Raw genomic sequence first — 13,680 nt, forward strand, 5'->3', positions numbered from 1 at the left:
ACGAGTCTCCTTTGTCAGTAGTAATAGGATAACAGATGGTTGCGAGAGTAGCATCTTCTATCATCTACGATCTACCTCATCAGTTGGGGGCATCCCATGCATTAGAGATCATGAATTGTGAATTCAGAGACAAGTTATGACACCTTGAGTCGTGATTTAGAGGACATAAACACATCTATGGGCATTGGGCAAGCAGATAATTAACATTATCCATTTACTGTTGGACTTTAATCTCACTAGAGATTAAAATTCAATGGGGTTTGATTGATGAATTACATTGACAAAAACACACTTGACATGCACCATTGAAAACTGGTTTTAAAATTTCCAACAAAACTCTGTTTTAACTTGTTTATCTTCTTTTAAGCTTTGTCCCACATTGAAAAATTACTGAAACTAACTTGAGCTTTTTTTAAGTAAGAGTTTGTTTGCACTCCCTAAAGTTATAGAGAGGAGAGTATAGAGTCTTGCTACCGTGCAATGCACACACGCACGTGTGTAGTGCAATGAGGTGCATTTTACTTGCACTTGTGTGATTCGTGAGAGCTGTTTATGCTTTTAGTGTGATGACATTTTGTGTGATGAGAAGTTTGCAATGACACATTAGTTGCAGATTGCGATTTTGCAAAATCACAAATCCTATACTATAATTTTGTGAAATCGTAAATCATAAATGATGGAGCACAATCCGGTCGGTCCTATTTGTCAACGATCTTGCCTCTAACTGGAGCAAAATGTGCCTGAAATGGAGAAGAAAGCGAGTAGTCTCCGGGGAGGAACCCAGTAAGAGTGCTCCGAAGCTCAAGTTAGTATTTTCTCAAAGGCAAGATAAAAACCAGATGGTGCAAAGTTATCATGTACCTCCATTCTTGGGGGGAAGAGGGCCTTTTATAACCACTTCGCGCACTCACTCCCAAGCTCCTGTCAGGTTGGGTATCATTACCTCTGCACTTCTGCCAGTTCGGGTGTCATCACCTCTGCTGGGGCAGACAATCGCCACTGTTCTCTTTGTCGGAGCCGTCTCTGTAACTGGAGGTGGCGGTGGCAGGTGGCCATTGAAGTACGGCTGTCAAGCGTCAGATCCTAAGTCAGTTAGGCGCGCCGCCTCAGGATACAGACTCCTTTGGTGTTAGGTACGGTTGTTTAGTTCGGCGGCCTAGAGACGAAGTGCCGGAGTGGGGTGCGAGGTGAAGTCTTGAGTTCGGATAGAAGTGTGGCCCGAATTGCCCAGGGGTGGGCCAGTTCGAGTTATTGCCCTTTGCGCTCCTCGTAAGGTTTGGGGTCAAAGGGAGAGTTCGGGCTCCTTTTGGGGAGTTCGGACTGCTGGTTCCTCCTCTCGGAGCTCGTGCCTTGAGAGCATTGTCGTGCTGAGCTGTCGCTCCTGCCAGGTCACCCTCGGTTGCTTCCACGTGTTGGGTGGCCAAGAGGTCGGGCCAAATCTTCCTCCATCAATTGCCCCCCACTCATCGTGCTAAGGGTCTTGCCCTAGCGCGGGGAGTTCGCGAGGTAACGGGTGGATTTGACCCGTACTTCAAACTGGTTGACTAATGGCGTGAAGTGTGCATACGTTAAGAAATTTCCGGATTCCTCGAGCACCAAAAAGTCAGAAAACGCGTCAATCCGTGTTTAAATGTTGGGAGACGTGACGGCGGGCATTATTTCAAATTCAAAAAACGCGCCACTGCTGCCTTCAATGCTGGGAGACGTGCGCCGACGCCACTTCGGTTTCCAAAGATGTGCGGCCAATCACGTCTCGGTCTTAGGAGGCGTGCGGTCAGCTTGATCGTGAGCTGTTGGATTTGCCTCGATCAGAGCCGTCGGTTTTCGGTCACTATGGGTATAAATAGTGGGGGACCCCCAGTCGCTTTCCATCGCCATTCTCCTGCGTTCACTTCTTGAGCTCACGTCCAAGTTTTAGCTCGCGTCAACCTTCCGTAGTCCGTTAGCTTTTTCCGGGTGAGTCAGTACTTTCTTCCTGGTTTTCCTTTCCTCCCGATGTTTAGCTCGGACAGCTTAGACAACTTCTTGAGGGAGTCAAATGCAGGTTCCACGAACCGAGCTGCAACCCCGACAGCCTTAGTGAGCCCAAGGTAGAGCTCGAGGAAGAGTTCGAACCCGTAGGCTGAGCTGCCTCGAGTAGTTTGGCGTCCTCCTCCCATCGAGGTCGGACGTTAGACAAGTTCGGGTCCTCAACCATGATGCCTGAGGGGCTTTACTCCCTTATCACCCAATTCAACCTGCCCGGGGAGTATACTTACTTTATACCCTCGGGCGACTTCCCTTGAGAACACGGTCTGGACGAGATCGTGATATTCCGGGAGCAGCTCGTCGCCGGGCTGCGCCTACCTTTCCACCCTCTTATCGTCGAGGTTATGAACCACTTCGGTGTCACTGTCGGTCAGCTCCACCCAAACTCTATCCACAATTTGGTTGGAACTATCTCCCTCTTTTGCGAACACATTCTACCTTTAGACTTAGAGATCTTCTCTTCTATTCTCATGCTTAAGAAGCAAGCGGGTCCCCTTCCCGAGCGTAGGCGGACGTACTACCTGTCTCTTCGCCCGGGGTTCAAGCTTTTACACGATCTTCCCAACAAGGTCCCGACGTGGAAACGGGACTACTTCGTGGTACGAAGTGCAACGGGGTGGCCATTCCAAACTGGGTGGGGGTTGGCTGCCCCTGACCCCGATGTTACGCTAGATAGGGAGACGGCGAAGGGCCTCCGGGACTGGGCCCGGCTCAGGCTAAAATGCCACCATTATCTAACGGAGGCCAAGCTCATCCAGGCCAGCCTGAGTTCGGGTAGGTTCTTTGCTTAGAGGCTTGCCTTTGTTTTTCATTCTTTCGTTTTCCTGATGTCGAGCTCTTTTTGCAGGTGTGATAGACGCAGAAAAGACTCGCGGTGGGAACCTGTTTCATACCATGAAGAGGAGGAAGCGAGTTGTCAAATGGGCTCGTGCCGAACCGCCCTGAGATGCGGAGCCCGAGGTACCGAGCTCTCCGCCAATGGATCCGCCCAGGGAGCCCGAGATGGCCCCTCTAGTACAAGAAGCGGCAGGGGCCCCTTACGCCGAGGCTGCTTATACGGGGGCTCCTTACGCTGAGGCTGCTTATACCTGGGCTAGGCCTTCAGGCTCGGGAGGCTAAGGCGAGTTCAGGAGCGTGCTGTCGCCGAACCACGCTCTTCAAAAAAAGTATGGAGGCCATTTACCTTGAGGAGGTCGCGGCGTGGGCCGAGCTTCCTTTGAACCATGTAACCGGGCGTGCTGCCTCTTATGCCATGGTGGTAAGTCAGCGACTTCTTGTCGGGTTCCTTGTCATTACCTTTCTCGCTATTACTCTTTTAACATTGTCGTTATTTTTCTTTTTGGCAGGTGAACTCCTCCATCCATGCTTTAGCGGCCCAAGCGGAAAGAAGCTCAAAGCGGGCACGAGCTGCCGAAGATGCTTCCCACGCTGCCGAAGCGGCTTCTCGCGCTGCACAGGCCAGGCTGGCGAGGTCTCAGAGAGACACCGAGGCCCTGGGAGTGGTGGTGAAGCACATGGCGGACCTGAGGCTGGACTTGCAGCATCAGGTCGAATACCTTCAGGAGGATATTAGGGAGAGGACTGAGATCTTTTCTCAGGGCATCAAGGATGCCAAGAAGAAGGCCGTCGATGACTATATCGCCTCGCCGTGCTTTGACGAGCTGATGGTGAACTCGTACAGGATGGGTTTTAAACTAAGCCGGTGGATGATCAGGAACACATACCCCGAGCTCGACATCAGTGCCATAACCACTTCGCTCATTACTCAGGAGATGGCCAACGCAGCTGACGGTGAACCGGATTCTGAGAACGAGGCAGGACCCTCGGGTATCGTTGAAGTGCCTTCCGAGGGTGAGGAAGATGTACCTCCGGGCCTGTGAGCTCGCTTCTGTTTTTTTTTTTTTTGGTATGTAAACAGAGTATTTTGTAATGAAATGTTCTTTTGGTTAAGTGTTGTTGTCTTCTCCTTCTTTGCCGAATTGATTATATTGTCGGACTGCTGGAATTAGGGCCTAGGGCGGATTAGCATAATAAGGCTATATGCCCGAACTGACTATATTGTTTTGTCGAGAACCATACTCGTGCGGCCGCTTTTGGCATCAACACTTGGCCCCCGATGATGAGATACCGAGGTCCTTATCAGCTCGCTGTTGGCGCTTTGCCTCGTCAGCTTGGTGCTAGCATTTTGCCTTTGCTTGCCCACGCCGAGGTCCTTGGTAGCGACTTAGTCCACCTCGCTCGGTGATTTATAGGTAGTATCATCTCAAGTTAACGACGTTCCACGCTTGGGGTACTTGTTTGCCCTCTAAGGTTTCGAGCCCGTATGCTCCCTCTAGCGCTCTCTTTACTCGGTAGGGCCCTTCCCAATTCGGTCCAAGTTTGCCCACGCCGGGCTTGGGTGCCATGATCTTACGGAGAACCAGGTCGCCGACGCGGAAGTTTCGCTTTTTTACTCTGGCATTGTAGTACCGAGCTACTCTTTCCTGGTAAGTTGTGGTCCGGATGTACGCGAGGTTTCTTACCTTGTCGAGTAGATCGAGGTTAGTACGTAGCTCGTCTCCGTTTGTCTGATCGTCGTATGCTTCTAGTCGCAGTGTACGTATTTCGATCTCCGTCGGGATTACCGCTTCAGTGCCGTAGGTGAGGTTAAAGGGGGTCTCTCTCGTGGCGGTTTTTTCGTAGTTCGGTGAGCCCATAGAGCACTTGGTAGCTCGTCCGCCCACAACCTTTTAGCTCGGTCTAGTCGCGCTTTCAGCCCGCGGAGGATAGCTTTGTTCATAACTTCTGCTTGACTGTTTGCCTGCGGGTGCACAACCGATGTGAAGTTCTGCCGAATCCTCATATCTTGGCACCATTCCTGAAATTTGATGTCCTCGAATTGCTTGCCATTGTCGGAGATCAGTACCCGAGGTAACCTGAAGCGATATACTATGTTCTTCCAAAAGAAGTTCTGTACGTTTCGAGTTGTGACTGTTGCGAGAGGTTCAGCTTCTACCCACTTTGTGAAGTAATCTACCGCCACCACTAGGAACTTCCTTCCACCTGTTGCTGGCGGGAATGGCCCCAGGAGGTCGATGCCCCATTGCGCAAAGGGCCATGAACTAGTGAGATACTTGAGGTCGGCGACAAGCTGATGGTGGATATTGGCATGCTTCTGACACTTGTTGCATTTTCTGACGAGCTCGATGGCCTCTGCCTTCAACGTTGGCCAGTAGTACCCTTGTCGAAGTGCCTTCTGGGCGAGGGCCCTGCCCCCCAAGTGTCTGCTGCACAGACCTTCATGAGTGTCGCGGAATACGAGCTCGGCTTCGGTAGGTCGCAAGCAACGCAAGTAGGGGAGCGTGTAGGATCGTCGGTATAGCCGTTCGTCTATTATGACATATTTGGCTGCCTGGCGCTGCACCCTCCTGGCTGCATTGCGATCTACAGGGAGGGTCTCGTCTAGCAAGAAGCTCGCGAGTGGGTCGATCCAGCTCGGCTTTGCTTCAAGGACGGGAGCGACCTCCTCTGCCCCCCTGAGAATGTTGGCTAACCGGGACAGGGCGTCGGCCTCAGTGTTCTCTGACCTCGGGATTTGCTTGATGAAGTGTGACTGGAAGTTGAGTAGAGCCTCCTTTACCTTTGCTAAGTAGGCGATCATAGTTAGCTCGCGTGCTTCGTATTCGCCCGTAACCTGGTTGACCACAAGCTGGGAATCGCTACAGATAACTGTGTTTCGCTCTTATCTCTTGCGTTAGGGCCAGCCCGACTATTAATGCCTCGTACTCCACCTCGTTGTTGGATGCCGCAAACTCAAAGCGTAGCACGTATTCCAATTTCGTGCCACCCAGGCTGCGCAGGACTATTCCAGCCTTGCTGCCCTGTTGGTTCGAGGAGCCATCTACGTGAAGGATCCAGGGCTCCTCATCCCAATTCGCGTTTGGCCTAACTAGGAGAGGTGCCACCTTGGCTACTACCTCACGGGGTTCGGACTCTATTGGCCTGGGAGCTCCGGGCTCACCCGAACTGGGGATCTCGGGCTCAACCGGCCTGGGGACTTCGGAGCTGAACGTGCACTCGGTGATGAAATCTGCTAAGGCTTGGGCCTTAATGGCAGTTCGTGGCTTATATTGGAGGTCGTACTCGCTAAGCTCGATGGCCCACTTCGTCAGCCGACCGGAAACTTCGGGCTTGAGTAAGACTTGCCTCAGAGGTTTGTCAGTCAAGACGATGACAGTGTGAGCCTGGAAATACGGGCGGAGTTTCCGAGCTACAATTATCAGTGCGTATGCCAACTTTTCTATCTGCGGGTATCTCGTCTCTGCTCCCTGCAAAATTTTACTAACATAATAGATGGGTCGTTGGACCCGATCTACTTCTTTTATTAGTACCGAACTGACCACCTCGTCGCTTGCCAAGAGGTACAGTTCTAAGACATCGCCCTCCTCGGGCCTGGTTAAGACCGGCACACAAGCGAGGTATTTCTTTAGCTCGTCGAACGTGAGTTGGCAGTCTCGGGTCCATTCGAACCCTTTGCCTTTAACTGCCTTAAAAAAAGGTAGGCAGCGGTCTGCCGACTTGGACATAAAGCGGCCTAGGGCGGCTATGCGACCATTTAACCTTTGGACCCCCTTCAATTTCCGAAGCGGTCTCATGTTTATGATTGCCTTAATCTTGTCCGAGTTGGTCTCAATGCCGCGCCGGTTAACGATTTTCCGTTGCAACTTGCCCGAGGTGACACCGAAGATACATTTGTTCGGATTTAGTCTCATGTTGAATTGTCTCAGGATTTGAAATACAGAACACAAATCGTGTATTAATTCGTGCGAGAACTGTGTCTTGACGACCATGTCGTCTACATAGCACTCTATCTTTGTGCCAATTAAGGGTTGAAACAACTTATTCACAAGCCTATGAAAGGTTGCCCCAGCATTTTTTAATCCGAAGGGCATAACCTTGTAACAGTATAGGCCGAACTCTGTGATGAACGAGGTCTTTTCCTCGTCGGCCGAATCCATTCTGATTTGGTTATAGCCTGAATAGGCATCTAAGAAGCTTAGCAACTCGTGCCCCGAGGTCGCGTCTACCAAGCGGTCGATTCTGGGTAGTGGGAAGCAGTCTTTTGGGCAGACCCGGTTCAGGTCGGTGTAGTCGACGCACATGCGCCACTTGCCGTTGGCCTTCCTTACCAGAACGGGGTTGGCTACCCAACTCGGGTAATGGACTTCTCTCACAAAGTTGGTTGCGAGAAGCTTCGGGACCTCCTCGTCGACTGCTTTTCATCGCTCTGGGGCTAGGTTGCGTTTCTTCAGTCTAATGGGCCTAACTTCAGGATCGGTATTAAGTTTGTGAGTTATAAGGTTGGGGTCAATACCGGGCATATCGGCTGCGGACCATGTAAAAATATCTAAATTTTGAAGTAAGAAACTTACCAGTTCGGACCGTAGAGGTTCTTGGACGGAAGCACTGATCTGTAGCGTCCGAGCTGGGTCCGCAACTGAAGTTGGGATCGCGACCGTTTCTTCTGTGGGCGCAGCTCGTTCTTTGCCTTGCTCCGTAGGTCGTTCCAGTTCGAGGTCGTCAGCCACATTTGTTTTTCCCTTCTAGGCGGCAACATAGCACTTGCGGTACTCGAGTTGGTCGCTCCGCGTTACTCCCACACCGAAGTCTGTAGGAAACTTCATTACCAAGTAGTAGGTGGAGACCACTGCTTGTAGGACATCAGTGATTGGCCGCTCTATTATGGCATTGTATGGGGAGGGGGTCGCGACCACCAGGAAATTGTGGTTGAGTCTGACCGCACGGGGCCATGTGCCGACTTCCACAGGTACTGTCACTTTCCCGAGGGGCTTGACTTCCTCTCTACTGAAGCCCACCAGAGGAGTGTTTGCGGGCTTCAACTCGCTTCCCCGTAACTGAAGCTGGTCAAACGCCGACTTGAAGAGAATGTCCGCCGAGCTGCCTGAGTCAACAAGCACGCGCCTGACTTCGAAGTCGTTGATCCTTAGTTTTATGATAAGCGCATCATCGTGGGGGTAGTGGACCCCTCGCGCATCGTCTTCCATGAAGAAAATTGGTTCCTCCGTCTTCGGCCTCTTCAGAGGGTTCTGCTCTTCTTGGGCAGCTTCACGAACTGACGCCCGGGCCGCTGCCGAAGTACAACTCGCTACTACCGAACCTCCCACTATCACGTGGATGGTTCCCCGAACTGGCCTCTCTTTCTGAGGCTATCTTTGCGACCGTTCGGCCAGCCTGCTACTGTACTCGGGAGCATCCTTGCCGTGCTCCCCTTGCCGAGGGGAGTATGGACACGACACCCGGCAACACGCTGCGTCACAACCACAGGCAGCAGCGCGCCTAGCGGCACGCACCGCCCGGCAGCGCGTTGCGGTACAGGCTGCACGCACCGCCTGGCAGCGCGCCACGGTACAGTCTGCCAGCCGTGCGCCTAGCGGCACGCACCGCCCGGCAGCAGCGCGCACCGAACGGTAGCACACACCACACGACAGTAGCACACGCCTCACAGCAGCAGCAAGGTGAGATGCACGCGCCAACAGTAGAGCAGGGCCCACACGACAGCTCATCCGGGCGGGCCCACACTTATTCGGCCATAGCAGCCCTGCTCGCCAACGCCAGCTGTACCTTTCCCTTATCCCCTATTTTTGTGTTCCCCTTAGAAGTAGGAGTTTGAGTTTCGATAGAAGTTTAAGTTGCGATAAGAGAGGGACTACCTTAGTCGAATACAAGAAGGAAACCCTCTTGTAATCTCCTATTTAAGGAGCTGATTTTATTCAATAAAGGTATCGAAATTTCAGTCAAGAAAGAGAGCAAGGAGAGTTAGGTGATCTCTTGAACAAATCACCCCTCAGTTCGCCACCATAGGGTCAACTCGCAAAGGGAAGGGCAAGGAGTTTTCCCCACAAATCGCCCCGTGACGAGATCCTACGCCCAGGTCCATAACACCCGTTGGTCGGGCCAGGCTCGGGCTCGGGCCTAGTATATTTTCATTAGTGACAAGTGAAAGCCCGACCCGAGCCCGGCCTGGCCCGACCCATGAACAGGTCTAGTTTAAACTGAGTTTGAGCTGAATTCGAGCTTAATATATAAGGCTTGTTTGTTAATCGTTGAGCCTAGCTCGAGCTCAAGCCTAGTGAATCTTGGCTTGTGAGGCTCGCGAGCCTAATATTAAATAAATATTTTTTATTATACATATATGTATATAATAAATAATTTTATTCTAAATAAAAAAATTTTATTAATAATTTAATATAATATTTTTAGTTTTCATGTATAATAATAAATAAAAATAATTTTTATAATTCTTAATTTTTTGTCTAAAAATTAAAAAAAAAATAATTATATGTACTTTTATTTAAAAAAAAAAACTTGAGTTATCGAATTCGAACTTGCGAACTATGAACCGAGCCAAGCTCGAGATCAAATCTCTATCTCGAATCAAACAGATACTATTCATGAGAGCCGAGCTCGAATAGTCAATTATTCGGCTCGGCTCTTACTCATGGTGGTGGTGTCCACCCCAGAGATGGCTCGCCAGGTTCTTCAAGTACAAGATAACATCTTCTCCAACCGCCCGACCAACATCGCCGTTAGGTACTTGACCTACTACCGGTCGCGCATGGTCTTCGCTCACTACGGCCCCTTCTGGCGTCAGATGCGTAAGATCTTTGTCACGAAGGTGTTCAGCCGCAATCCGTACGCGAATAGGTTGACTCTGTTATTCGGACTGTAGCTGGGAAAGCCGGCTCCCCTGTCGACGTCGGTGAGCTGGCACTCTCGCTCATGACAAACATAACCTACCGAGCCGCTTTTGGGTCGGACATTCGTGAAGGCCAGGAGAAGTTCGTAGATATAATCCAGGAGCTCTCGAGGCACTTCGGGGCTTTCAACCTCGGCGACTTCATTCCTTGGCTTGGCCGGGTCGACTTGCAGGGGTTCAGCAAGAGACTCGCCAGGGCTCGGCGGTCCCTGGACGAGTTCATCGACAGAATCATCGACGCTCACTTGGCAAAGAGGAAGAACAGAGCCAATGAGACGGAGGAAGATAATGACATGGTAGATGATCTGCTTTCCTTTTATGATGAAGATGCGAAAAATGGTGAATCTGAAGATTTACAGGGATCCATCAACCTGATCAGAGATAACATCAAGGCCATTATCATGTTACATGAAGTGAAATTCAAAAGAAATTAAACGATTATTACTAAACAACAGATAATCAGATTATGTTCACGGTACATGAAGTGGAATTGAAAAGAAATTAAACGATTACTACTAAAAAACAGATTATCAGATTAGGTCGCTGATTTTGTCCAGAATTTGTGTATACAATAGGATGTGATGTTTGGTGGCACCGAAACTATTGCGTCGGTAATCGAGTGGGCCATGGCAGAGATGATCAGAAGCCCAGCGGACCTGTCGAGGGTGCAACAGGAACTCGTCGACGTGGTGGGTGTGGACAGAAGAGTTCAGGATTCGGATTTTGAGAAGCTAACGTTCCTTAGGCGTGCAATAAAAGAGACACTCCGGCTCCAGCCACCTGTGCCACTCCTCCAGCACGAGACGGCGGACGACGCCGATATCGGTGGCTACGCCATCCCGAAGCAAGCGCAGGTGGTGGTTAATGCTTGGGCGATCAACCGAGACCCGGAAGCCTGGGACGAACCGGAAACGTTTAAACCTTCGAGGTTTCTGAAGGAGGGAGCACCGGATTTCAAAGGAAGCAACTTCGAGTTCATACCTTTTTGCTCCGGCTGGCGTTCTTGCCCCGGTATGCAACTCGCACTGTACACGTTAGAGTTGGCAGTGGCTCATCTCCTTCATTGCTTTACGTGGGATCTACCCGATGGGATGAAACTCAGCGAGCTCGACATGAACGATGTTTTCGGACTCACCCTCCCTAGAGCTGAACGACTGGTTGCCATTCCAACTCCTAGCTTGCAATTTCCCCTGTTCTGACGACCTCTGGTTTTTCAGATAACCATGAATCAATTGTTCATGGTTATTGTAGATTAAAAACATAACAAGATAAAAATGTCATATTATATTAGGAAAAATGCTTGTCTCATACCCCGCCGTTTGAGGACATGCTAGGGGTGCCCAACCCGAGTCCGAACTGGCTCAGACCCAAATTTTACACGGGTTGGGATCGGGCCCAAGAAATCAGGTTTTTTATATTTCGGGCCTGGCCTGAGCCTAATCCTTAAGAAGTTTGAATTTGGCTCAAGCGCAGCCCAACTATATTCATATGTCTATGTTAATTTTGTATACATACATATATATATACATTTGTATACATATTTATTTATTTATATACATATTTTGCATACATATATACGTAAATATATGTATACATACATATATACACACACATACACATATATATATGTGTGTGTATGTATATATATGTATGTATGTATATATAATTTTAAAGTGGTTTCATCGACTAACCTAAGCTTGGCCTGGTCATGAGCCCAACCCAAGTGCATCAAATTACAGTGCAGGCTAGGCTCAGGTTGAAAAAATCAGGCTTAACTTCAGGCTCAGGACTCGGGCCTTAAACTAAAATTTTAGAATCAGGCCCGAATTGACCATAAACCTGCCCAATCTGCCTGACTTGCACCCCTAGTACATGGGTCCTAGCAAAAGACATTTATATAATAAATTTAAGGTTTAGGGTTAAAGTTTAAGGATTTAAGGATTTATCTTTAGGGTTTGAAGGATTTACATTTTAGATTAGAGTCCACTTTTGCTACGACGATGTACACTATGTCCCACACTTTGTTGAAACATAACTCAAAGGTATTGTCTTCGTGTCTTGAGTAGATTATGCATGATGGAATGCGTAAATGGCAACTTTTTAGTTACAACTCATAAAATTTGAAAATTTCCATAATATCCTCCACAAGACAATACTCAAAATATTTTTTGATCATTAACAAACCCTTTTAATTTATTATTTTATTTTAAACTACATGAACTACCTTTTACAATTTTCAATTATCAAATTGTTCCCTACTTTTTTATAAAGAATTTATTTTACCCATACTCATCCTAACCAATTTTATTCATAAAACAAATATATTCATCCATCCACATAGAGATAAGTCTTAGAGGAACATTGGGGAGATTTGATACTACATTTGAGGCTAAGATAGCATTAGCCCAAGGTATTAAGTCTTAGGGTTGGACCTAGGTTGATCCTCGGCCCAACCCAACCGGCCCAAGACTTATTGAGTCCAAAAAGAAGTTTTGAATCGAAGATTCTCTTGTTGATATTTTATTTTACCTTTTGTAATCAAATGAAGACTTTCATTGATACTAAGGGGGCCTTCTTTTTTTTGGATATTGAGAGGGGGAAAATTGCTCAATGGGATTTTGATTCCCATTGATCAAGAAATCCATATTCTTTTTTCAGTAGCGATGTAAATCTCTTCCATTTTCTTCATTTTTTCTTATTTTCTTTTGCTTTAAAAATATAAAAAGTAATTATTGCAAAATTTGATTGGATCAATAAAGTTCTACACTAGTTAGAGAGAGAGAGAGGGAAATATTAAAACAACATAATAAAGTAAAATATTAATAAATCAAATAATCTAAAAATAGAGGTTAAACAATCACACATAAAACAAAAAATATGAAAATATTATTTTAAAAATTATTAATTTAAAAATCCACTAAACTTCCACTTAAAAATAAAAACTATTAACCAAACTTAGTAAAAATTAAAATATATTTATCTTTTCTTTCCTTAAAATGTTAATTAAAAACATTTCAATTCCACTTAAAAATCAAACTTAATAAACACTAATAAAAATAAGAAATTTAAATACAACAAATATTAATTCATAGTTTTAATAATATTATGACATAAACATGGGTCAGATATATTGCATATAGAACCCGTGTTCTAATTTTGTATTTTGTTTTATTTATTCTTTTTATTATATTAGATAACTTTATATTAATGTATTTTTAATTAACTGATGATATTGTTAAAATTAATAATTTTTATGAGTCGAGACCTTTATTGTTTATAGTGCACATGCTTAGATAAGAGACTTATATAAAACAAAGGACCCAATATATATGATATAGAAATAAAAATAATGAAAATTAAAACTGTAGAACCTGTTTTATCACTCAGGCCAAGAAGACAAGCTAAACAGGTCTATGTTGACCCATTTTCAAAAATGGTTCCGGTTCATTTGAAAACCTGTAACGTGTGATACTGATACACGGTAGTGATACAACATATTTTAATGCATAAAATAATAATAATAATAATATATGAAAAATAATAAAATAAACAATTTGCATTTTATATAAAAATTGATTAAAATAATAAAACTTAGCCCAGATCTACATGAAGCCCAACCTAGCTAAACCTACAAATTTCTAGGCTCAAACAACTATTTTTTTCTAAGCTAGGTCTAACTTAGATCTATACCGAGCCCACACATAATGGAGGTAGTAGAGACTTATAAATTACTAAAATTAATAAAAATATTATATTTTAGCAAGTTTTATAACTTAGCCCAACCCAACCAGACCTATACATTTTCAAGCTCAAGCAATTATTTTCTTTTGAGCTAGGTCTTGCTCAGATTTGCACCAAGCCCATACATAATGTGGGTAGTAGAACTATAAATAGAT

General features: G+C 46.7%; 1 protein-coding gene and 1 pseudogene across 1 annotated transcript; both read left to right on the forward strand.

The window, feature by feature from the left end:
- Positions 1 to 118: 118 nt before the first annotated feature.
- LOC148802266 (uncharacterized) lies at positions 119 to 3,908 on the forward strand. Its single transcript, XM_088896957.1, has 2 exons — positions 119 to 3,286; positions 3,375 to 3,908. The coding sequence occupies exons 1-2, from the start codon at positions 3,197 to 3,199 to the stop codon at positions 3,906 to 3,908; spliced, it is 624 nt and encodes a 207-aa protein (XP_088753083.1). The 5' UTR covers positions 119 to 3,196.
- A 1,050-nt stretch (positions 3,909 to 4,958) lies between these two features.
- Positions 4,959 to 11,186, forward strand: LOC109113874 (cytochrome P450 84A1 pseudogene; annotated as a pseudogene).
- The last annotated feature ends 2,494 nt before the right edge of the window (positions 11,187 to 13,680 follow it).

The sequence above is a fragment of the Nelumbo nucifera genome, chromosome 2 (assembly GCF_055504915.1).
Source record: "Nelumbo nucifera cultivar China Antique chromosome 2, China Antique-T2T, whole genome shotgun sequence".
In the NCBI taxonomy this organism is placed as follows: Eukaryota; Viridiplantae; Streptophyta; class Magnoliopsida; order Proteales; family Nelumbonaceae; genus Nelumbo; species Nelumbo nucifera.